This window comes from Aulostomus chinensis, chromosome 9 (genome assembly GCF_037954235.1).
Source record: "Aulostomus chinensis isolate RoL2024-O1b breed Wild chromosome 9, RoL_Achi_v1.0, whole genome shotgun sequence".
In the NCBI taxonomy this organism is placed as follows: domain Eukaryota; kingdom Metazoa; phylum Chordata; class Actinopteri; order Syngnathiformes; family Aulostomidae; genus Aulostomus; species Aulostomus chinensis.
The window spans coordinates 6,552,442-6,578,533 of NC_141328.1; the positions used below are offsets into that span (position 1 = coordinate 6,552,442).

At 41.7% G+C, this 26,092-nt stretch overlaps 2 protein-coding genes across 2 annotated transcripts in view; both read left to right on the forward strand.

The window, feature by feature from the left end:
* Nucleotides 1–462: 462 nt before the first annotated feature.
* On the forward strand, nt 463–10,217 carry LOC147255606 (matrix remodeling-associated protein 8-like). Its single transcript, XM_086212581.1, has 10 exons — nt 463–609; nt 4,428–4,454; nt 4,555–4,887; nt 4,969–5,070; nt 5,160–5,621; nt 8,607–8,765; nt 8,852–8,882; nt 8,962–9,035; nt 9,125–9,178; nt 9,280–10,217. The coding sequence occupies exons 1-10, from the start codon at nt 582–584 to the stop codon at nt 9,303–9,305; spliced, it is 1,296 nt and encodes a 431-aa protein (XP_086068707.1). The 5' UTR covers nt 463–581; the 3' UTR covers nt 9,306–10,217.
* Nucleotides 10,218–11,352: 1,135 nt separating this feature from the next.
* The window catches only part of LOC147255607 (segment polarity protein dishevelled homolog DVL-1-like), a 34,103-nt gene continuing 19,363 nt past the window's right edge, over nt 11,353–26,092 (forward strand). Inside the window, exons 1-3 of the mRNA XM_086213426.1 lie at nt 11,353–11,785; nt 19,081–19,150; nt 22,776–22,897. Of these exons, the coding sequence (XP_086069552.1) occupies nt 11,616–11,785; nt 19,081–19,150; nt 22,776–22,897 (362 nt within the window). The 5' untranslated portion in view covers nt 11,353–11,615. The remainder of the gene's footprint in view (nt 11,786–19,080; nt 19,151–22,775; nt 22,898–26,092) is intronic.

Sequence of the window (26,092 nt, forward strand, 5' to 3'; positions counted from 1 at the left end):
CTTGTCATATTTGTGTGTTCTAGTTCTTGGGAGTGTTCAATTCTTGAACCACTGACCCCTAAAAGTTAAAATGTTCCATCTGTGGTGCTCTCCTTTATATCTGCTTCAAGTTGTCCAGCTTCGACTTTAACAAAAAACGAATCTTTAACCGTTTTCCATGGAAATCTTTTTCTTCAACATAACTGATGATCTGGATAAATGTTAAAAAAAAAGTGTTTTTAGGAATATTGTTCATTAAAAGTCTCCTAAAATGTGAATAAAGGCTGATACCTCGGCAGTAATTTAGTCGTTATTTTCCACTCTTGAGACTTATGTCGATAAAAATCTCTGCAAACTCCTTAACCTTTACTTTTGCGTGACTGCTCCAGCACTAGTGTGTGTGTGTGTGTGTGTGTGTGTGTGTGTGTGTGTGTGTGTGTGTGTGTGGAGGGAGGAGAGGCGGAGCGTCTGGAGGATCCAGACTGCAACAGGACAACAAAACGCATCTGAGCCGCAACTCGCTGGACTTGAAAGTTGACTTGTGTTTCATCAAAAGACGCAAATATCACCGTTTTCCTCCGTCTGTCGTCACCCTGGCAGAGATGCACGTCGTCTTGACTCTACTCCAAAGTAAGTTTGTGCGTTTGTGAAGAACGATCAAAATTCTATCGTTGTTTTTGTCTTTGTGCGGTAATTGGATCCAGGTTGATGAACCTTCATGAACAAAAGCGACAAGTTGCCGCTGCAGCGCATGAACATTTTCATATTTATGTTTTTTATATTAATGCTAAACGACTGTGTGCAACATTCTGGCACAACCTATTACTAGTTCTCAACACCTTCACATTACTAGATCCGTTCATTTTCAGAGTGTCTATGATGAACATACCATTGTGATGAGATTACTTTTCAATGATAGTTGCGTTTGTTTATGTAACATGAAATATAAGAACTTAAATATAAAGATATTTAATATATGAGAATCTTTTTATGTCCAGTCATTTTTTGTTGACCTATATTTTTATGGGTGGTGCAAGTCCATGTCTACTTTTTTCTTTTTTTTCCCCTTTAAACTTTCTGCTTTGTTCACCGTCCATCTGCTTCTTTGATGACATCACTTACTTCAAGTGTCCCGACTTGAGGAATGAAACTATCGCAAGTGGACTGTGGAGCAGCCTGGACTTGGGTTTTGCTGGCAGTAACAAAGCAGTGACTCGACTGGTCTGTAGGGTTTTGTGTGTATGCGGGATTTTTTTTTTTTTTTTTATGGCTTCAGCCCTATGTGTTTCTAGTTAACTGCGGTCAGAGCTGGGGAGTCAGCACAATTCTGCAGCCAGTCATTATATGTGTCAGTAATGAGTGTATCACCATGAGTGGTCTGCGTGGAGGAGGGGGATTACCACGCAGACCACCTTCTCAATTAAGGACCATGTAAATGGCTGCTCAGAAGTATAAAAAAAAAAAGAAGAGCCCAGATGTAAAACCGTCTACAACATAACATGTTCCCATTAAATTTTATTCACTGTGTAACATTTAGACAACATTCAGACACATTTTCCCATCAACAAAACCCATAAAGTGATGACATCCCCTGATTCTCCACCTAGATGTCATCAACTGAGCTCAAATCTTATGAAACATTCACTTATAATTTGAAATATAACAGTGTCTTTATGCAATATCTTTTCTATGAACATCAAATATACTGCACAGCACAACACAATAATGTCATTCATAAAAGGACCGTTCCTTTTCTTGTTGTGGTCTCCCAATAAAACATCAGTCCTCAGTGATTTTGTTCAGCCCCGCCTACCTGGGCAAAATTCAGTTGAGGTTCATAACTGAGAAATCTTATCCAGCATCAGTGAACTGGGCCTTAAGATGTCAGTGATTCTTATTTTCTTTTCTTTACTGTTGGCCTGATAAAAGTTTGTGATTTATCATTTTTGCTCCTTCGCCAATCACTTTTTCTTCAGCAAATGTACCTCATTTATCTGACAAAATATTGTGAAAAGGAATATCGTTACATAAGAAATATGTTGCCCCAAAATAGAATTGAATCAATTAAAGTGAGCAAGAAGTTAAGTAAAAAAACTCCAAAAAAAAATCCCAACAATAACAGAAAACTGAATGTAAAGACAAACTATTCCTCATTTTGAGCACCTCTGGTGAAGTTATATAATTGAAACCACTGCAGTGAAACATACTACTTGCAGTCATCCGGATGACTAATTTGCAATAAAGCTTGAAAAGCACTTTGTGTCCACTCATGAATGAGTAAAAATACCTCGGCTGGTGTTTACACCTGAGTGTATCCACACGGAGAGTCAACAGGCTCTGCAGTGGCTCTGAATGTCTCTTTGTAAATTCGGCTGAATCTGCAGCTGGACAGATCTCTTAGATTTATTCTCAACCTGTGATGAGCCTGTGAGTAAACCTCCCACGCCCATGACAGCTATGATTCACTCAAATCATGCCGAGTTAGTGCATATTTGATGTTTGAGCTGTACATACACTGGCCCTGTTCCTTCCCCCACAGGGGCGACATTGAGTGATTCCAGGGCTTGCGAGCGACAACTGTGATTTTACAGGTTATTTGGTAAATGTCTGTTATTATCGCTGGTAATTCAGTAGCACATTGTTAAATCTTTAGAGTTAAATCGGCGTTCTGAGTCACTAGCTTCTTTGTGCGTCTGGGGGAGAGATGAGGGCAAATTACAGGGGCCGAGACACTTTGTTTTACCTTCTGTGGGAAAGTTTATACCCCTCAGCAGAGAATCCAGTAAAGTTTTCCAGCATGAGATCTCGTCTTCGATGCCAGTTTCTGTGCTAAAATCATTTAGCTCAGCTTGAAGTATGATTATGCTGCATGCTTTAGAAACCACGGCACGTTTTGCTGGGTTCAAATCACTTCATTATGAGCACAGCATCAGTCGTCCACTGAAGTATTGTTTGGATGTGATGAAATGAGCTCTCCTCACATGTCCGTCCCCTGTGGCCACATGGCATGCAGCCATGATGAAGAAAACAGCTGGATGGCGGACACCAGCAAAACACTGAGGGCCCTCAATGAACTTTCCTCTGCTCAGACATCGAGTTTTGTTCTTCTGATCAGAATTTGATGATACTTCGTATCAAGTTATTTGTCGTATCAACCGTGCTCCTGTCAATGCAGTCAAGACGGACAATAGACAGAGCGTCTCTGCAGACAGGGCTTTGCTTTCATTAGATATTTGTGGTTTTAACCAAAATTCCTTAAATGTGCTGCCGTGCTTTTCTGTGTAAATAGTAAAGATATACTGATACTGATTAGGGTTTGTGACTAGCAGTTATTCTAATGACCTGTCTTGACAAGGTGTTTGTTTATGGGCTGCTTGGTCCAATCATGCAGCAGCACAAGACACAAATAATGCTTTTATGAAAAGTGAATGATTTCGGATGCTATTTTCCATCAGTCCTTTATTTTACCAACAGATTAACTGATTTGACTCAGGATTCGGCCAATTACGTTGCCATTGTTTATTTGCAGTTTTACTATGAAAGGTTCAATAATTTTGCTCATTTTAAAATGGATTTCTTTTTAAAAACCCTGTGAACTTGTGAACTTTGAAAATAATCCACTATTTATACCTTTTTTCATATCTTCTCATGTGTATTATCTCTGGATGTGTGGTTGAGTGTGGATCTTAAGTGATTCAAATACCCTAAAAGAGGCTTATTTCACTGAATTAATGTTAAGTGTGTCAAGCCCAGAATTTGCTAGCCTCCTCCCTGGTCCGTGCTCCACCTGTCCACCTAGCTGTTTAAAAAAAGGCCCAGTAGTTTTTGTGTAATCCTGCTTGAAGACAGACAGACCAGGTGAAAACACAACCTCCTCGGTGGAGCTAATAACACCACATTGAAGGCTCTGCACCTCCAATCCAGTAAACCCGGTTCTTCATCCCCTCAGGATCACGGCCTCGCAACCAGCCAGCAGCAGCCAGCATGAATAGAGGCTCTGTGTTTTTTGGCTGCATGCATCTCCTCTGGACCTTCAGTAAACAGATGACAAAATAGCACTGTGGGAAAACGGCATTAGAAATAACACATGTGCTGTCGGAAAATGGCCGATCTCTATAGAATGAGAGAAAACAAAAAAGAATCCCAAAGTATGTTGCAGTATCATTTCTCCTCTTTTTTTTTTCTTCAGCGGAACTTTTATGTTTGAAAACGAACCGACTGCATAATTCTCCAATGTCCTGTTTCAGTAAACAGTCCTCTTGCTGAACCCTCGTCGATTCCAACTCTGAAATCTTTTGCTATTCAGGTCAAACTGTATTCCAACCATGTTTCTGCGTATAATGTATGATTGAGAGATGCTTATGATAGATATCTGTCATGACTTCAGTAGAAGCAGTAAGCCATATGGAGGATATGACTCTAATCATTTATGTTTTTATCTGTTTCAGTTCTTGCTGTGCTCATCCTGCCAGGAGGTACATGTGTATTCCTTTGTACTGCCGCAATGCATCATATCTCATGTTTATCATTATTGGTGAGGAATTTCTGAGCCCATGTGTGTGTTTATTGTACCAGCATGGGGTCAGAGCAGCAGCAGCAGCAGCAGCAGCAGCAGCAGCAGCACTCTTGGTGTGGTGGTTGAAGCCAAGAACATCACCCTCCCTGCAGGGTCTACAGCTGTGCTGCCCTGCCACAGCCCCCGTATGGTTTGGACCCGGGACAGACTGAAGGACCGTCAGAGAGTGGTGCACTGGGACTTGGTGCGCAGCAGTCCAAAGTATTCTGTGGAGCGAATCCTGGACATGTCTCCTGGGGCTCGCCAGAGGGTGTACAACAGCTTCAACAAGGACCGCGTTTCTATTCCAAACTCTGCTTTCAAGGATGGAAACTTCTCCCTCGTAATCAACAGTGAGATGTTTAGTTCACTGCTTTTCCATTTATGATTTCATCCAAAACTAAAATACAAAATTTTTTTGCCGTTTTTTTCAGCTGTAGTCTCAAGTGACAAAGGAGTTTACACGTGTAATCTGCACCATCATTACTGCCAGATTCAGCAGTCCATTCAAATCCAGCTCAATGTCACCAAGTCAGGTGAGGCGTCCTCATCATGCAGCCCTCTTTGATTCCTCCGGTTGGGATGCAGTTTTAACTGTAGTGTGACTCACATTCATGTATTTCAGCTCAGAAAGAGAGGCGCTTCTGGGACGGAGAGAAGACCGTGTTCGTGGTCCTGCTGGGTAACTCTGTGGTTTTGCCATGCGTAAACCGGCGCCCCCTGTGGAGAGAAGGCCTCCAGGAGGACCAGCAGCAGGTGGCTCACTGGGACTTCCAGCCACCTGGCGTACGTCCTGATAGAGCTGACCGCCTAGTGGACCTCTACGCCTCTGGAGAGCGTCGAGATTACGGGCCGCTCTTCGGCCAGAAAAAGATGAGCGTGGCAGAAGATGCTTTTACCTTAGGAGACTTCTCATTGTCCATTTCTGACTTGAAGCCTGTTGATAAAGGCCTGTACTCCTGTCACCTGCACCATCATTACTGCGGTCTCCATGAGAGACGCATCTTTAGACTCACAGTGGGACCTTCACCTCCGTCTGCTGCCACGACAGCACCCGCAGTGCTCCAGAACGATGAGCCACAGCCAAGTAAGCTGCTCTGAATTAAACAAAGGAAGAGAAACTAACCTTTTTTTTTTGTTGCAGGCACTAGTAATGGTTAATGTTTTTTATTGTAGCGTTGCTGTGTTGGAGATAAAGTGAGAACACTGCTGCTGGGAGTTTTGTTATATTTATAGGCATAGTTGGTCAGTTAAATCAGTTGCTCTTCCTGCCAATTTTCTCCTCAGACTCCTGTGTTTTTGTCTGAGCTGAAGAGGAAGGGAGGAGATGAAGGACATGTCGACACTTTTTAAGAGGGAAAGACACATTCCGATTAGTTTTTGACGGTGAATTCAGGATTGAAAACTGGGGTGTACAGTAAATACCTTTCAATTTTCTGGGCTCCCTTTCCTCGCTTTCTTGTATTTCATTTACAGCTGGATTTTTACTGCACCAAGCAGACGAGGCTCCAAAACAACCAGTAAATTAAGGGGTGGAGGGCCACATCTCCTCTGTTTTTTTTCCTTCATTTGACCCCATTTTTCAAAATGTTCCAGCCACGTGTCTAGACTAGTTACACTCTATCTCAAGTTTTGTTTCTCTTCTGTGTGTTTCACTTATTTTCTCTGCTGATGTGTATCAGCCTCTGGTGGCTGTGTGTTTACCAGCAGTCAGCGGAAGTCTGGTACATCTGTTTAACATCTGGCTCAGCTGTGACATGAAAGTAAGAGGAGGGGGTGAAGGTATGTGTTGGACCACAGAGCCTCTTCTCCCTTTAAAGAAATATTAGCCCATATAATAACTCTATAAATCAGTGGAGGACAGGAAGGCAGGCACACGTGGATGGATGGCATACTGTCCTTGGGGTAAACCTGAGAGAGGAATTCAGCTCTTTATGCACTGTTGATCTTCGCAAGCGCCAGCGATCATCTGAAAAAATGCCACTAGAGCTTTTCGCTTTAATGTTGTCGTTATTTATGTTGGGAATGAATAGAAGACTATCGCTTTTTAATCACAAAGGAAGCTGTTTTCAGACTCTGTTCTTTACATAAAGATACTTTCTTTCAGATCCCTGCCATACAAATCATGCTTTTTCCCTCAGGCAAGTAAAACGCAAGGCAATCTCTGTGCACCATATGTGAAATATGTGTTAGCCCTATACATACTTGTCAGATCTGTCAGGAAAATGGTAAATGGCTGGGACAAAGCTGGTGAACAGTTGTTCCGTAGAGACAATGTCCTTGAACATTACCGCCACTTCCTGTAAATTAGGAACTGACGAGAAGTGATAATTACCGATCAAGCTCCCTCGTTGGAGGTAATCAGTTTGTCTTTGAGACGCTGTCTCCGTGGTCAGAGATGTTAACACCATATTTTCCTCATTAGTCCCTCAGCAGTGTCCAGGCCGCAGAGTAAAGGCACGTCGAAAGGAATATTCAAGAGCGACAGGTTTTATCTGCTTGTGATTTCACTTCTGCTATTCGCCAAAGAAAAAAAAACAACTATAAAAACAACATGTGACCAGTAAATCTGCATGAAAGGATTATTCTGTAAAATGAGCTGTGGTACAGAGCACTACCAAAGTTGCTGAGTTACTGACTGAATTATGTCAGTACTAGTGAGTACTGAGTGAGAGCAGTTTCTCCCAAATGTAAGAATGCCTGAAATCTTCAGCAGCTCAACCTAACAGTGAATAATTACTCTGAAAAAAACAAATTAAATTAGATAAGATTAATGATTTGTGATTACTGATCAAATTCTATTCTATTCTATGTAAAAGTTTATTTCAATGCTGTGATTTAATCGTGCTTACAATTTATGATGCAACAAATGTGTGACGTGCTTCACATTAATTGTAAACATTCATAAATTGTCATAATAACGTGATAAATTTAATCATAAATATTAATGGCAATTTAAAAATTAATCATGACATTAAAAATGAAAAAAACAACAACACTTTCTTCATATATTACGAATGACCTCTTACGACCCACCTGCAGTACTGACATGGCCCACAAGAGGGCCGAGCCCAGCCTTAGGAAGTCACAGTTATAGGGACAGAGCGAGAACATGTAGCGTTGTCTCTGCAACGCACAGCTGGGAGAACAGCATGCAGTAAAGTTGTGAGAGATTTTCTAAAATGTGTCCAGCACCTTAACATGACAACAACAGTGTTACGGTGCACAAAACGGTAAACAATACCACAGTAACACATACAGTGGCAGACAAACCCCAGTAGTGTAAGGTTACGTTTTTAGCTCTTCCAGAGAGACTAAAGTAGCCAAAAAAAGCACAATTGGTTACTAATACCAGTTGAAATTTAAACGTAACATCCTTAAATGTGTTTTTAATGTATGGTATTCTTTGAGATGTGTTGTTCTCATGGCCTTGCATCCAAAGCAGCAGTTATTCCATTTCCTTGTCATTTGTAATAGTTCTTAATGAACTCTTAATAGTGTTGACAAACTGTCCGCTTCATTAAACTCACGTGTGTTTAAAGTGTCCTCTTAGAGTGAAGCGTTCACTGATGAGCCATGTTGAAGGTGTCACTCAGTGATTTTCCATAGGCAGAAACTAGACTTCTGTATTTGTAGGAGGACATTAAAAAATGGAAAACAGACATGCGGACTAACCGCATAATGGTATTTGTCTCTCTGTCCTGACACTTTTCCTCTCTTTCATGGTCAGCTTGTGAAGGGGAAAAAAATAACAGCTGCATGACATCAGGTCTGGAAGTCATTACTGCCGAGCACAGTTTGACATTCAGCTGCTGCTCTCCCTCCTTCTTTCTCTGGCTTTTGGAAAGAAATAAGAAGAGAAGACTCGAGGGAAATGAAAATGTTATGGTTTTATATATAAATGCGTTTCATTTCATCTTTGTTTCTTGCCATTTTCTGAATTGACTGTAACATCCTATTGTTTGTATTTGAGGTTTACTTGATATTTAAAATGCATTTTATTCATGTAATTTGTCTATTTCTACAGGTTTTTTTTTTTTTTTTTTACAGCTGTGTCTTTTCTGCCCTTCAGGGTTTGAAGATGTGGAGAGTCCTCGTGTTGTGAACGTCATCGTCCCTGAACATCGAGGCTATTTTGTGCAGCATTTGGGTTACTTCCTGGCAACCTTCCTCCTGCTGGCATTCATTGTTGTTGCAATCATCGTGCTGACTCGACGTCGCAAAAAGAGCGGTACTTTATTACGATAATTGTTGGTGCAGAACGCACTGCCACATTGTACGGATCCAGTGTTTTAATATCCGATTTTTTTCTTCCAGGCCTGGAGTATGACCTACGTAGATGCGATGAGTAAGACTTTTGAAATGTACAGAAAACAGCAATGTGTTTAATCTTTAAAGTTAAGCTAATATTAACCATTTCTTTGCAGGAGACATGTGATAAATGAAATGTCATTAGAATGCACAGAGCTGAAGACCCTCAACCAAGAACCACTGAATTCAGGTAGCTTCATCCTCACACGTGCAGTAAACAAACACAGAAAATGACATTTTTGCTTTCTCATAACTTGCGTATCTTTGTCTGATCGGCAGACTACAAAAACAACCTACTCAAAGAGAGAGATATGAGCAAAGACTGCAATAAGGGTGAGCAGATATTCTGCAGTAAGACAAAGATCCTTACGGCAACAGATAAGGAGAGTAATATTTTATAGTGATGATCTCCCTCTCCCTCCCCCCTCATTTAGACTACGATGGGAAGCCGTGGAAGTGAGAGGGGTATTTCTGAGAGGCTGCTGGCAGGACCAGAGCAAACACGGGGACAGCAAAGGACCGTGGAGAGAGAAGGGAAAGACAAGAGGACAGGAGGAAAGCTCCCTCTGCTGAAACTCTAGCACACAAAGCTTTTGTCACTAAAAGGGCATCATCATTTTTTTATTTTAATGTAACTTACACCAGCTGTCATGGCAGAATGGTTGGACATTTATTTGATCCATAGTCTTGCATTCATTGATCAGTTTATTTTGAATAGTTGACATTTTATCATCTATTTTTTGTTGTTTTTTTGTTTTCTACTAAAATGCATGCTGATTATTATATGTTTAATGTGTATTACAGTGCTGCAAGCTCACCGCTTTTTGCACACATTCTGCTGTATTGTAATTTGTAAAGGACATTTCATGATGTTTTAAATGTTTATTTACTGTACACGGACAGAAGGTGTGTGCAAACAAGTGCCACACATTTTTTTTGTGGGGGTATTTGTTTTAGAAAGTACAAAAACTCTAGCTCAAGCAAGTTAAAGGTACAAAAATTCTTCCTTCAAATACAGTTACTGTATACAAAAGCATCTTTCCAAAGCTCTGTTTGGTAACAGGTAAAAAATAATGAAGCTAGACCATAAACATAAAAGAAAAAGCTCCATCAAGACTCAGGAAAGTAATGATAATAATAATCACTTGACCACGTTGTTTTGCATCATGCTTTTACTATGTACCCTGAATCACTGTCACAGACTAGGAACAAATCTGCTATAAACTCTGTGGCTGCAGCTTGTTGAGACGTACTGCAGGAAAAGTCTGTCTTCAATGTAAGTAACGCTGAATCATGACTGTAATCTCTCTGTCTTCCTCTCTCACACACCTACGCACACTCTCATGTTGGTCTGTTTGAATAAAATATTGTATTAAAATTAACAACACGGCTGATCTTAATATCGGAGGGGTCTCCACGGACATATATATTGGGTGCGTGGAAAAATTGGAAATCATAGATAAAAGTTTGAAAATTTAAAACGAATTAGCAGCCTTCAAGAGGAGGTAAGTAAATAATTTGATGTGACGAAAGGGAGTGGCTTTCATTTTTATATTCAATAATGCATTAGACTTTTTTTTAAATGTTAAAATACTGTCAAGCAAAGGTGTGCAAAGTGGAGTCCCATGATTTATGTCTCAAAGAATAATAATCATTCGACTGTACACACAATTGTTATAACTAATTTTCTCAGTCCTGCTCCTATATATATTTTTCTAAATATTCATACTTAATTTGGCAAATTCTCTCTCTCTCTACACACACACACACACACGCACACACATATATGTATATATTATTAGGCTGCTGTATATTTCCAATGACACACATATTACATTTATTTCCAAGAATGTTTAACTCAATTGAATTCATAATTGAGTTTGTAGATACAGGCTTGATGCAACCATTCCACTGTAATATATACTTTACCAGTGTTGCAATCAAATTCAAAAGGAATATATATATATATGTGTGTGTGTGTATTTTTTTTCTTCAGGCACCTCTTACAAATATTTTTTTAACTCAAGATTCTGATACAGCAGACTCACAAAAATATCAGATAATACAGTTCTTCTTTTTCTAGCAAACTTTTTATTATTATTGTTGTTGTTAATTTTTACATTTAACTGTCTGTTTTTTGACCATTTGTTTTTTGTTTGTTGGTTGGTTTTAAAACCTGATTTCCTTCAAACCCAAGAGGGGAAAATGATCAGAAAATAAGCAATAAGGTATATCTAATTAACCAGGAAGTAAAAAAAAAAAAATCCCAAAACTATATTTATTTATAATAACCGAGTGAACGGAACTGTTTCTCGTTTTTTTGCTTTGGACCCCCTGGAAGCCCCTGGAGGACCCGTGGGTTTCCCTGGGCCTCCGCTTTGAGCACCCCTGCTGTACAGTGGGAGTGTGTGGTGTCAGTCTGCGCACAGCCCAGACACGCCACTAGATGACAGCACTGTCTAACCAATTAGCTTGTAAAAAAAATAGCAATATTCCCAACTCCATATCGCAAGGATGTGGACTGTCCCTTCCTGTTCTAGTGCCGAGAGCCACCGTACCACACTGGAGCTGAAATACAGGCAGTCATAGCGCGATTATGTCTGGATTTGCGCGGCGTTGGCCCAACACACGGACTTGTATCTTCCATCGTGGCGTGTGCGGGTTTATTTATTAGTGTTATGTTATTCTCGGGGTCGCTGGTAACATAGCAGGCCTGTTTATTGCGCTGCCAACCCTTGTTCTTTCCTGTGTCAATGATTGTCCTCCCTTCATGGCGGAAACCAAAATAATATATCATATAGACGAGGAGGAGACTCCTTATCTGGTCAAGCTGTCCGTCTCTCCAGAGAAAGTAACCTTGGCGGATTTTAAAAATGTCCTCAACAATCGGCCGGTCAACAGCTACAAATTCTTCTTCAAATCCATGGACCAGGATTTTGGGTGAGTGGCCGCCGTCGATCCTTATTAGCAGCCTTGTTGGTGTGTGATATTTCTTCTTCTGAGGTGTATTTAAAGTGCTTATTGTGACATCATCAAAAGCTGCAACATAGTTACATGTGTGTAAAGTGGTGCCATGACTGTTTCCATGCTTCTGGCACCTGCTCGGTATTCCAGGCTGCCTTGCGCCTACTGGAGGAGACACACGAGTGTTTGAAGTGATACCAGATCTGTCCGGAGTCCTAATGACGCAGCCCTGCATGCATTAGACCCAGCCAGACCCCAGCCAGACCCCGGCCAGACCCCGGCCACAGGCTCCCCATTTAATTCCTCTATATTATTAACCATGTGGAGCCCTATTGTAACACACACGTTTAAGCTCTCAGGCATCAAACCTTCACCGTGTGTGTGTGTGTGTGTGTGTGTGTGTGTGTGTGTGTGTGTGTGTATTTGTTTTTTGTTTTTGGTTATAATTAGATGACATTTTCAAAAATATATTTTATTTTTATCTACTCATTTTAGCACTGGAAGGTTGACTCCTCACACACGGCAGACTTTATGTTAAATATGCAATCATGAGGGACAGCAGAATTAGACTGCGTTATTATGATAATGTTGAAGAAACAGACTAATTCTCAATGCCTGTTTGTGTTGCTGAGGAGCACATCTAGGTTAATAGATGCACACTGACGCCGTGTTTGCTCGCCAGAGGTTGGTGAGCTAGATTTAAAACTGTATTGAGATATTTATTTGAGACTTTGAAAATAGCCGCCAGCCACTTCAGTTGTAAACAACAACAACAACAACAAAAATTCATTCGGAGAGGTTGTTCTCAAATTCTAAACATTTAAGTTCGAATTTTTATAAAAAAAAAAAAAAAGAAAAAAAGAACAATAATAATTGTATTCACGCATGCAGACGCGGGTTCTCACAGGACTCCTAATCTCACTCCAGGATAAACACACAGATAATACTGAGTAAGAGGGTAGATCATGTAGTAGCAGCAGGATATGGACAATATTGATAATTCTTCTCTGATTTATCCCCAAACCAACTAGCAATTGTTCCAGGTATTTAGAAATGACGCTGTGATCTAATATTGTTCCTGATATTAAGGATGAGTCACCCTTCAGGTATATTTTAACCGCTGGTTATGATGTAGGATTGTCTACCGATTCGTTTTACATGTAATAGATTTTATAGGTAATTGAAATGTGAAGCAAAAGAGGAGAATTTATATTTAATGTTATTACTTGTGTGACAGTTTAACCCTCAAGGTTACAGCAAGGAGCTCCCACCAGCTGATCGGTGCTGTGAATGATAGAAATATCTTCTATTTCCGAGTGTCTTGCTGTCCTTGTAATTATTGTTGTCTTGCAGGAGGTAGAGCAGGTTTAGCTCTCTAGACACCCCCCCCATCCCCCCATCCCCCCAGCCCTTCTTTTCCTTGGTCAGGGAGATCTCATTGTATCAGGCCTCTGCTAAGGATGACATATTTGTGTCAGTGGCTGCTTGTCATTCCTCTGAGGGTGGTCATATACAGGCCGACACACATTCATATCTCACACTGTAACTGCAAGTATGATTGATTTGGAGGGAATACGAAGTCATGTCGTGTCTCGAGAGCAGGAGGTCATGTGTTTTCATTGCCACCTGACCTTGTGAGGGGAACTGGCTGGTGGCTGGTTAGGTTGGGTGCACGGATTTATCCCCGGCCCTGGCTTCCTGCCTCTCTTGCACTGCGAGGCGTGCTGCTCGCTGGGCCTCAGGTGATCGTCAAGCAGATTATGGAAGCAAACAAAGCATGTTTGCTCTTTTCCATATGGAGACATAGCTGCATGTTGCTGAACACGCCGCTACAGTAAGCTGACCGGCCCCTCCATGCGTATCAACAAAGCATGTTAAATTAGGCAGTGAATTGGACATTGTGTGTTTTCACATAGGGTTGTTATAAACGGGGTATAAAGGCGTCTCCGTGCACATTCCAGCCTTTGAGTTAAGGTTGAATATTCAGGCTTTGTGAGTGCCGTATGGTACTGGCACAGTATGGAAGCAAAAGCCAGTCAAAGGCACAGAAGATAGCAGTGCTTTGTGGTAGCCATGCTGGCCGTGCTGCATAGGCACAGACAGTATGGCTGCTGAAGAATTAGCAAGGGAGGAATAAGACTGCTGAACAGAGAAGGAAAACATCAAATCCCTTGCAGTTATAGACAGTGTTTGAAATGTAAATGAGCAGTCAGCGCGAGGTCCTCTGTAGTAGACCCCCTGCCGCGCTGGAAAAACCAGCCATTTTCTTATGGGATTGCTGAGCTACATTTGTGCAGGCTTCATCAGGTCTTCAAGCAACGGTCTCACAAATTTGATAAACGTTTTGCCCGACAAATGGCTCGGCGTTCCCCTTTACCGTGAACAAGTCATTTTAGGTCTCTTCGGAATCGAACGCGGAGCCACGACATTTCCATCACCACACCAACGCAAATCAAACGGTGATCATTCTTTTGTGCACGTTTTATACTTCACTTGTTTTCTTCCTAATATTCATTCATTCATCAATATTCATAAGACAGGAAGCTAATGGAGCCTGGGTTGTTTTGAAGCAACCCACTTGGCTGTTTTCAGAGACTTCAAGGTGATGATTCTGTCATTGCCACTGGTGGTGAGTGGGTTTGAGATCTCACTATAATGCAAGTCACAGAGGCACTCTGGAGGTGAGGAAGCTGCCGAGCTGAATGTCTGAAAGAAACAGTCTTGTTTGTGCCTCGGAAAATAGGGGGGCTGGCAGGGGGATCTCACTTCTGCAGGGGAAACGAAGCTAAGCCCCTTTAGTTAGAACGTTAGAGGACAAAAATCCTCAGCTTTTTGCACAACTGCACCGCTGCCTTACTTCACTTGTTTTTCTGTTTGAGGATTGTGACACATCTGAAAGTTATACTGCACAAGGGTGTCACACCAAACCAACAGAAATGCTCCTACAACGGCAACTAAACATCTGATCTTTGTTACTGCTGCTTTAAATATCATGTGGTTACAGTACTAAAGTGATCCCTCACCCAAAAGAGTGTATTTTGCATTTCAATCACTCTCAAATACATATCATGAGCTCACAAAGGCCTTTCCCCCCCTGCATCACTTCTCTGTGTCTCCAGAATACAGGACAAGAAAGGCACTTGTATTTAGCTTAGAGCTAATAGCAAATAATAGTGACTGACAGTTAACAACAGCCAAACTGTCCAAAAATGTAAGGATACAAAGTCTCAACTCCATTGTTTTGTACAATCCATGTCTTCATTATCAGGCCCTATGCTCAGTGATTCACAAACACTTTGTTTTGAGCTGAAAAACAAACCATAACAACGTTGAGAGCTACCGTCAACGACTGAATGTGCTAACTGGTCTAGCTCAGCGCTACCATGTACAAACATCGAACCTTAAGGTTAGTTTGTTTTTAGCTCAAATCAAAGTCGCTGTGGATTACTGAGCATACGGCTGGATTAAGAAGACATGGATTATCCCGGACGATGCGCTTGAGAGTTTGTAAACTGACATTTTTCGGCAGCTTCGCTGTTGTTAGCAGTCAGTCACCATTAGCTTCAAGCTAATATGTTCATTCTGGAATTACAAAGAAGTAGTGCCGGAGGGAAAAACTTACTCATGAGCTCAGGAGATGTATTTGTGAGTACTTGAAAGCTACAATACACTTTTTGAGTCAAGTATCACTTTAAATGCCACTAATGTTACGCAGAATATTCCTGTGTTTTCTACTAGAGAGAGATGAACAAAGCTGTTTACTGAATCAGACTCTCGCAATCGTATTTGACTTCAAATATTTAGCTTCCCTCCATTTATAGTATCATTAGCATCAGCCCAACAAAGTTTTTGGACTGATAGCTTCTGCTCTCTCGTCTCTGGTTGAGGCTGTAACTACCCAGCCCTCCTCTGTCTCTTGGAGCATAAACAAACACATCTAATCTCCCCCAGCTACACAAATATTCCCAGCAGTGGAATATGCGGTGATCACCAGAGTAAATCTTTTGTCATTATCCTGTGAAATCTGTCAAGACCTATTTAAGCTGTCAGCTCGAGGAATTGAGATCTGTGACAGCAGCCCACAGCAGACACACGCTTCTCTAAACAGGGTTTACGATTGGTGTTTGGTTGTCTGTGCTTGTGTAGAGGTCAGGAGGGGAACTAACCCTGCTTCTGATATCAGATGGAGACTGGAAAAAGCAGGCATTGCTGATTTTATGTTATATCGAAGACCTCATCATCGTCTTCATTTGTTGTGATTCGTGGGTGCTGCTGGTTGTAACATTTTGCACAACAGTTTTATTCGAAACTGTAAAAATAAAGTTGCTTGAGTTAAGACTGTGTGTGCAGAAGAGAAACAGCCAAACTTGTCCTGTCAAACATGAAGAAGAATGCTGATATTTTATTTGTATGAGCCACACCCACATCCTCACAAGTCACCTTACGGCAGCTGGTCATGCAGCTTGAGCGAGTGAGAGAGGATGCAAACACTTCCTACCTAACAAGCAGCCGACAGAGTCAGCGCCCAGCTCCCTCCCTTTTCCTCCCAGAGGTGGAACAGGCCACAGCGGCAGACTCTGCGGTCGTCAGTTCCAGCCACAAGACTGCGTTATCTCCGTCTACCACTCCCTGCAATACAGCTCCCACAGCAGCAGAGCTCACAAAAACTGGCTGGGCTAATCATTTCAGTTTCAGGGACGTTCTTGCAAACAAACAAAAAAAACTGGAGGGAAAAAAAAAGGAAAAAAAGAAAAAACGCTGTCAGAAAATCTTCTTAGGCTCTCCTGCTGCTCTCAAGTCATGCCTCTCCCTTTTTATGTTTGGTGCTCAAAGCCAAAAAGCTAATGTGAGATCTCCCCAGTTTTAGAAATCCTTGCTTGTACCAAGAAAACATACACTGAGACATACAAGGAGATTTAATGGAAACTGGTGCGTTGCAAAGGCATGACAACAAACACTTGGTTATTATTTCACAAAGTATTATGCCCTTGAAGGGCAGAGTCATGACGCAAATGCAGTCAGATTCAATACCGTTGACAGTCAATTTTTGAAACTCAAATCTAACTAGCCTCATGTGTGTATCGTGTGTAAGGTGTTAGCCAACTCATCTGCTGCCCCTCGGCTAACACCAGGCGTGATCTGCTTGACACGAGTCCAGCAGGTGTGGTGACTGTTGCCGCTGAACTGTGTCCCAGCAGGTCAGAGGGTAACTGTGAGGTATTTTTGTTGGGAATTTACAGCTGAAGATGAACACACTGAGGGATAACTCTATTAATACACAAGAGTCGTTCTGTCTGTTTGTGTGTGTGTGTGTGTGTGTGTGTGTGCGCGCGCGCGCGTGCACGCGTGTCTGTCTACTATATCTATCTATCAGACCAAGTGCTCACCAGGATGAGGGGTGTTATCATGTTGTTGTGCATCGTGTAGGGTTGCAGCGATGTGCACTGATGGTTATACACTAACACCACATAGAATTACTTTTGATCTCACCTGACTCTTATTTTCTCATGGGGGATTTCTGTTTTACCTCTGGATGTTAGTTATAATTGACAAAAAGCATTTGCTAAATCAGAAAATATCCTAAATCTGCAACCCTAACTTACTTCAACAGATTAGCCCATTGAAAGAAAATTAAGCAGCAGCTTTTTTGATAATGGATTCATTGTTTCAGTACTTTTTTAAGGAAAACCATCTGCTGGTTCCAGACCTTTAAATGTCACAACTGGCAGTTGTTTTTTTATTTATGACAGAAAATGAAGAGTCTTTGTTTTCGGACTTTTGCACGGACACAGTTTGAACACATCTCTTTGGGCTGTCGGAAATTATGATGAGCGTTGATATTTTTAGAAACCATTCATCCACGTGTTGCAGCCAGAGACTGTGTAGAACTTTCACTTTCTCTATTGACTTAGAAACCTCAATAAAATGTGTTTCTTCCTGTCTGACAGCTTAAACCCATTATTGCAGTTCCAACTATTTGTGCTAACTAGTGCAACATACAGCTACAACAGAGGAAGTTGTTCATCCACTACCACTGCTGCTTCTTCTGTGCTACCGTCCTCTAAGGGTAATAAAACAGAAGTTGTTTTCTGGATTGATTTTTAAGGATGCTGATTTCTCTTCTCATTTTCTTTTCCTGTTTTCTTCTCTCTCCCTCCCTGGACTTAATTGGTTTGAATCACAGATTTCAGCTGAAACACTTCAACATTATTCTTTTACTTCATTTTAATCATCACAAATAGTAAATACAGTACATGCGTTGATAGTCTGTTTATTAACTGAACTTAAACCTTTCAGTGCAAATATTGGGACTTAAGTCTTGCCCACCGCTGGCCGTCAGACTTGAGGCTGCTTGCTAGCTTAGCTGACATCAACTGGCAGACTTGATAGAGTTCAGATGAGGGGCAAGTGCCGGCTGGAGTGTGTGTAGGTGTGTGAGTGCATGTGTGTCTGTGTGCGCACATGTGAGAGTGTGTGTATAGATAATCCATTTATATATTTGTAGATATGCATATATTCATATGCTGAGGTCAAACTGCTGCACAGATCTGCCTCCTGTGTGCAATTTCTCAGTCCCTCCAGAGATATTGAGACAGGCAGAGAGGACATGAAGGAAAACCACATCCTAAATATAAAGAAAATAAAATGTGTGGTGATATCTGTGGTGCTCGGACTAAATCGCCTCATTTCACATCTTTTCTCTAAAAAATATTAGAATAACCCTGCACTTGCTTTTCCCTGCTTTATTCAGTTGTGAATGTTTTGGTGAGTTGTCGACCTTCATCAGGACAGAGTTCAAAATGGTGGAGTAGCTTCCTTTTATACTCCACTGACCAATTGTGATTGGAAAACTGAAACTTGCTTGAGTAAACTTTGACAACTGAGTAGAGAAATGTGAGTGTGGGATTATTTATTATATTTTTGGAGAATCATTCCCTATTTCAAACCAGTTTGTTGTATTGTTTGAGTGTGTGTGCGTGTGTGTGTATACGTGTGTGTGTATACGTGTGTGCGTGTGTGTGTACGTGTGTGCGTGTGTGTGTGTCTGGCCCGTTGCCCCTGAATAAGTCCCTCATTGCAACTGACAGTGGCATCAGTGCTGCTCATTGCGCTTCCCTGTGATGTTGAAGGTGAGAGCGGGTGAAAAGGCCGTGTTAAAGTGTGACTTGCACAGCATGGATGTCTCTCCGTGTGAGTCCAGGCAAGGAGGAGACGCGTCTGCAGACTGTGCTGTACGGTGCTTAAGTTGGTTCTGTCTGTCTGCTCCCCAGGGTCGTCAAAGAAGAGATTTCCGATGACAACGCCAAGCTGCCCTGCTTCAACGGGAGAGTGGTGTCATGGGTAAGTGAGATGGATAATGCACCTGCCTGGCTGGCTACAGCTTCACCTCCGTCCAAATATATGTGGCGCCCTCATAGATCATGCAAATGTAGAAGTCTAACGCCTCCACAGAGCTTTTGAAACACTCTTCACCTTGCTCCTACTGTTCGGCTGTGTTTTAGAGGTGTGAGTAATTGCATTAGATGGGAAACTTGGCCTCTGTTATAAAATACAGTCATCATTAGCTGGGTTTGACTACTAAAAGAAGATGTAGCATCTGATGAAGCCTCCATGATGGTCGTTTAGGATATTGCCTTGAGTCGCTTTATCGTGCTTTGTAATTACGGAGGATCAACAGTGCTGCGAGCCCAAGTGTCCCTCAGGGACAATAAAGTATGTCAAATCAAATCAAGCTGTCATGTTGGAGGAGGATTTACACGTGAACCATACCTGTGTCTACAGGACAGCAGGCTCAGGTTAAAGCTCCGTCTTTAAATATTGATTGACAGCTAAGAGCAGGGCAGTACGGCAGGCTGCACATTTCATCAGCATAGTGGCTTTTTGTCTTTTACAATCTGGAGTGTTATACTGCATTGGTCTGACAGTGGAAAATAGTGAAAAGCATGTATTTGTTTAAACATGGTCTCACTGTGTCACACTGTTGCACAACGACCGGTTACTGTAGCTCTTATTACTGGGAATGGGACGGGAAATTTGGTGTGCCCTAAATAACGTTTCTTTGAGCTTCTTTGTCTTACTGACGGATCCTTACAATGCTTGTTTTGATATTTTACCATTTAAAGCTGCAGCACAGGTTGGAAAATACATTTTAGAATGAGGTTTGTGTTATTGAAAAGGTTAAGACGTGTGTAATGTGAGTTGCTGAAGTTAGTGAAGCTAACTACAACTACAACCATTTCAGTCGTATACCTTTGTAAAGTGTGCCTGCCCCAGTGACCTTTGACCTCCGAAATCTTTTTAGAGCTTCCTCAAATCCTTATGGATGTTTATGCCAGATCCGAATAAATTCCCTGAGCTATTGCTTTAAAAGGAAATGGAAATAAACGAATCTTCTCATGCTCTTGCTCTCCACGTGGTACCACGGTTGTTTAATCTAAATTCAAGCTGTAAAAAAGTTTTTTGGATTAAGGCCATAAGTAAATACATTCAATCAAATTGAGTTTCTTCATCAATCTGCGTTAGATTCAGTGTTAACACGATGATCTGCAGCAGTTTCTACCCTCATTTGACCTCACATCAAAGAATCCAGTGTTCTTCACACATTATACACAAGTTTGACTTGAGAAAAAGGAGGGCAGACAGATCAAGAGTTGGCAGCATGACTGTATGTCGCGTCCCCGGATTTTCTTGATTCCTGAAATCACAAAGGTGTTTTTCATCATCGTCATACTGTCAGAAATAGAAAATGAAAATGATCAAATCATCATGAAGCAGGTTTTCATCCACTTCATGACCTCAAAATCCTCTCATTCTTAAAGGTATAATTTGGAAAAAAATTCTCTATGAAAATATCTATAAATCAGATAGACATTTGTATTCAAAAGGTTTTCAACAATGTCCAAACAAAAAAAAGAAATCCAGAACCTGATTCAAGCTTAAGCGGCATTTCCTCTTGCAGCTGTTTCTTTGGAATCATTTTACGTGACGTTAATAAACCCACTGTTAATTAAACTGTATTACTTTACCATCCATCCATCTATTTTCTACCGCTTATCCCGTCAAGGGTCGCGGGGACTGGAGCCTATCCCAGCAGCCTTCAGGCAAGAGGCGGGTTCACCCTGGACAGGTCACCAGTCCATCACAGGGCCAACACATAGAGACAGACAACCATTCACACTCACAGTCACACCTACGGTCAATTTAGAGTATCAATCAGCCTCGTCCCCTCTTGATGTCTTTGGACTGTGGGAGGAAGCTGGAGTACCAGAGAGAACCCACACAGGAACAGGGAGAACATGCAGACTCCACACAGAGAGATCCCGTGATGGAGCCCGGAACCTTCTAGCTGTGAGGAGACAGTGCTGACCACTGCACCACCTTGCCACCCTGTTACTTTACCTTTGAACATAATTTCTACCTGAGTGCCTTACAGTGATTAAACTACAGAAAATAATCAAATCATCCCAGGCTACCTCACGTTCTCATCGGGGTAGGTTTTTTGTTATTGTTTGGATCACTCCTAGTGGCAAAAGTAAGACACTTAGTTTAATGAGTTTCAGTGTTTACAATGTTGGGAAACAGTGAGTTGCACCTTTGATGAGAAAACACCTTTGAGTCCTAACGCTTACATTAGCTTAATGGCAAACTGTTGTCTGTCTCTCCTTAGCCGCCTGCTTTAACTTGAATTATTGTGTCTCAGATGAAAGCAGAGTGGCTGCATTGTCAGGTCATCGAGCAGCTGCCTGTATACTTACACTCAAATTTCTGAAAGCATTGTGGTCTTTTAGGTGTCTGTGTCGCTGCCTGTGTATCTCAAGTTGTTTGTGCACAGCCAGCCATCATCTGTAGGCTGCATCTCTTTCTTGTGAAATGTGTACTCAACTACTCAGACAGAAGATGTGCCTGCATCTGTGCTGCCAACATTAATGCATGTGTTTATCTTTGAGTGTCTGTTGAGAGGGTTTTTGATCCTGTGTCCACACGACGTGATCCACAGAGACTGGGTCACCACCCACTGGTGGGATGAAGGATAGTCGATTGACATCTCTAAATGAATTATAGAATTTCTTCTATATTTTTTTTAAAAGATTTATATTGAGATTTAGATATAGATTTTGCAGTCAGTTTGATAAAACAAACTAAAAATCTGACTAACATTTCTTTTATATAATGTGTAAATAGAATGTAAAATGTGTATATTATTTACAGTGAGGTACCCTGTTAAATGTTTTTATTTGCTCTCATTTATTCATCCCATTTGAAATTTAAGACCTGAGCCAACGTTTGCATACTTTGCCCTTCAAGGTGTCCAAACCATGTTGTTGATTGATTTAAAAAGAAAAGAAGAAGAAAGAAATTAAATGAACAGTTGGGCAAATAAATCATTTTGCATAAATTGAATTTAGAAATAAGCCTAAGGCCTAATCATTTTTGAACTTTTATTCATATTTCTATCTATTACACAGACTGAAAAATAAAGCAGATGAAGTGCATGTTTTGAACTTTTTCAGAAAACCCTCAGGTTTCAAGTCATCATTTCCAAATTCCCTTCATTTTCCCAGTATTTTTTGAGTTCTTTTTAAATCTAAATGGGTAAGTAAACAGCAGAGGAGTAGAGGCATATGAACATTTAATTTGGAAAAATGCAAAATAAAAATGTCTGACGGTAAAATGAGAATAAACCCAGATACATTTTTCACAACGTGGCCCCAATCCTCTTCTGTCTGTATTTATAAATTCAGATGAGAAACTGACACTGGTCAGAAATGTTCGTTTATGCACAAACTTCCTCGTCTCATGACTCATAGACGAGGCCTATTTTTAACTGGTTTGCGATGGATTGTTATTTTTAAAAACTGGGTCCCCAGATGGCAAGTTTGTGAAACATGTCTCTATTAGCACTCAAAATATTCATATTTGTTTGTCTCCTAGCTGAATATTTCTAACCTATCTTTCTCTCTGTCAGCTGGTCCTAGCAGAGAGTGCCCATTCTGATGGAGGTTCTCAGTGCACAGAGAGCCATCCAGAGCTGCCCCCTCCTCTGGAAAGAACAGGGGGCATCGGAGACTCCCGGCCGCCCTCCTTCCAGTAAGTAGGCTGATTATTACTTGTCATATATGCGCAATTACACGCATGTAGGCAGATGTGTTTAATCACACAACCGTTGCTGACCTTTTTGTTACTCAGCGTGCCATATGTGCTATTCAGCTCACTAGGGGATTCATCATCACGGCCTTCTATAGGAGATGTAGGTGGTATCCGCCTGCGTGTGAATATGGCGTGAAGTACATGCTAAAGTGAGGAAACCCATTTTCCCGTCTGTGTGTATATGCTCACTCAACCATGGAGTAAGGTGTTAGTCTACTCATCTATGTAATGTGTACGCCGTCAGTGCTGCTGATTCTTGAAATAGCCTTCACGGCATAAACATCTTCAGGCAAATACTGGCATCCAGTGGGGCGTGTTATAATCAGTCGGTCAGAGCATTCATCCAAACTCCGCTAATAACGGTTTATGTGGACAAAAAAAAAGCCTTGGTGCATGAAAAAAAAAAAAGCCCAGGAACTGAGATCTCTTGAGAGTCTAATTACCAGTACCTGAGTCCAGACTTCACCCTGGCAGATCAGAGAATATCACTTGCTCAGGAGAAGTCCTCAGCTAAATATAGCTGGAAGTGCTGGGGGCAATGGGGGCGAGGGTTGTTGCCATTGCAGCGCCAGAGCAATATGGCTGAGGCTCTATATTCAGAACATGCAATCTGTCATGTCTCAGCGTACGTCTTCATCCACTGTTTGACATCCCAGCTCGCTTTTGCCCTCTACGGGCTGCTCCCTGCTGTTGGGCTGTCAGCTGGCCTGATGATTTTATTGTTCCCAGCCAGCTTTCTCGAGGACTACTGCCACCTTGTGGAGCAAAATGACACTGTGCACCGGCCCCACGTCACCTCTCTCTCTCTCTCTCTCTCTCCCCCCCCACTCGCCTTTTCTCTTTTCCTCTTTGAGTTAGACAGGCAGGCCTTTCTCTCCGAGAAGCAGCGTGTTGAATTCCCCATAGTGAACCTCTTCTCTTTCTCAGATGAGTCCAGTCTTCCTCCCTTTACTGCTCTCTGTAAATAGCCAGAATAATATTACCACTTCATTTTCTCTTTGTGCTTTATTCATGCATTTCATGTGTTTTTCGATGTGAATGGGTCTATTTGATGAGCTCGTAGAATAGGTGTTTTGGGCTGAGAATGGACACAACTGATGTGTTTCTGCCTGGTAATCCGGATTAACAGACATTAAAAGCACCCATCTCCATTTCCCAAGAGGGAGGGGGTGGCGATTGGCAGCAAAGAGGGTGGAGGATTTGAAAGGACTGGTGGTGGTGGTGTTGGTGGTGGGGGTGGTATTTGTTCACAGCTGCAGCCTTTCCCTGAATAATCTACCCCCGGATCAGCAGACCTGCCGTCCGAATGATCAGCATCAACCGACAGCCTCTGACACCAGCTCTTCTCACTGATTTCCAATCGCTACCAGTGGAAATGACGAATGCATCCTCAGTCTTGTTTACATACAAACACTGAACCGTGATCTGTGTTCTGGTGAAGTCCAGCCCAGGTGCACCCATTAGTACTCTGTGGCTGAAACATGTAAGCATGCCTCATTGAGCACGTTATCCTGCTGAGTGAACACAGCAGACGCAGCATCCTGTCTGCTCTGCTCTTTAACTTGCATTGATCATCTGCACGTCGCCACCGAGGTGTGTGAGAACAATGAGCCTCACTCACTGAAAGAAATGTCTTGTTATAACACACTTACGTCAGGTCAGAAATTTACCAAAACTATACAGAACGTCTTTTATGGATGAGGGCATGATTGTGCAAAGTACGGCTGTATTTTCTCCAAAGCATTTTTGTTTTAAAAATTAAATAAACACCCACACGCACTGCTTTTCAAATGAATAATCATGTTGGTCCAGAGGAGATAACTGCAGGCAAGCCTTTCCCCTCCACTGGTCAGACAGCGTTGCTCTCGTTTGTGAGTCTTCGTCTTCCAGGTTGACTCGCAGGTTGGGCCGGGTCAGGTTTGGGTGTTTGGTCAGTTTTGAGTCTTAGATGTGAGCTCCAAAAAGAAAAAAAATTGTCTGTTTATCAGTTGTGCATGTTTCTCCATATACAGCATTCATCTATTTTAAATCACCACTATTATTTTTATTTCATTGTTATTATTGTCTACATTTTAGTTGATTATTTATATCCACTATTGACACTAATAAATAGGAGCTCATCTTCTGTTCGGTCCCTGCTGGAGTTTCCGCTTACACATAAAATCCTCTTTATATTTTCATTTGGCCATTCTTGATTTCTCTCTTAAATTTCCGTGTGTGTCTGTGCAGACCTCCCAGCGGTCTCATGGCCTTTTATGGGCCTTGGTTGCACGATTACTTATACTAATTAAGAACGTCTGACACGCTCTTTAAATTTACAAGGACAATGGAATACGTGATCATGAGAGCACAGGTGAGAGCAATCGTTTGGTTGGAGAAGATGTGATGAATCAGACGTTTCTTAGGGCCTTTCTCAAGAACAAGTCGGAGAAAAAGAACTCTCTTGTTAGCGAGGTTTTGAAGGCACTCTTGGATGACTGGTGTATTTTTTTTGTTCTGTTTGTACACCACAAATGTGACACTGTTTGTGTATATGTATGAATAGATGAATGCACATGCAATTATTTATGCAGGTGTAAAGTACATGTTGCGTACCCGCTAAAGTGTGCGTGACAGACTGACAGGCCTGAGTAGAGTTCTCACCAGCCTCAGGTTTCGTAGGTGGCTGGTGGCTGTGTGAGTCCCTTAACCCTGGTGCCTGAGGCCACAGCTTCTCCCGCCCTCTGACAGAATAACAATCTGCCCTCAAGCCCTTCCATAACCCCCCAGACTCCTCCCAGACATACAGCACACAGGGCTGCTTATTGCTCAGCACACACCTGATCTACCACTCCGAGCTTTTTAATGCAATCTGTCATTTTCTCTTCTCCATCTCTCTCCAAATCATGCTCCAGGCACCATCTGGGCTTTCAATAGATCTCATTAATGCCAGTATTGTCCAGAATATCTCCCTCTCCGGCTATCTGGTCATTAATGACACTTACTGAGAAACACATCACATACCGCACAACAATGAAACTGCTATTTTGGCCAGAGGGACTGAATTTGAAACAGAGTAATAATATGAGTTGCATATATCCCCGTAAGCTAAATGGCAGGAAAACAGATATGGCAAACAGTATTATGTAGCTGGCA

Bases quoted from the DNA above. Each gene is read 5' to 3' on its own strand.
- LOC147255606 (XM_086212581.1), top strand. From the start codon at position 582: ATGCACGTCGTCTTGACTCTACTCCAAA. The intron at 8,766-8,851 runs GTACTTTATTAC...TTTTTCTTCCAG, and splicing joins TCGACGTCGCAAAAAGAGCG to GCCTGGAGTATGACCTACGT. The intron at 9,179-9,279 runs GTGAGCAGATAT...CCCCTCATTTAG, and splicing joins GAGCAAAGACTGCAATAAGG to ACTACGATGGGAAGCCGTGG.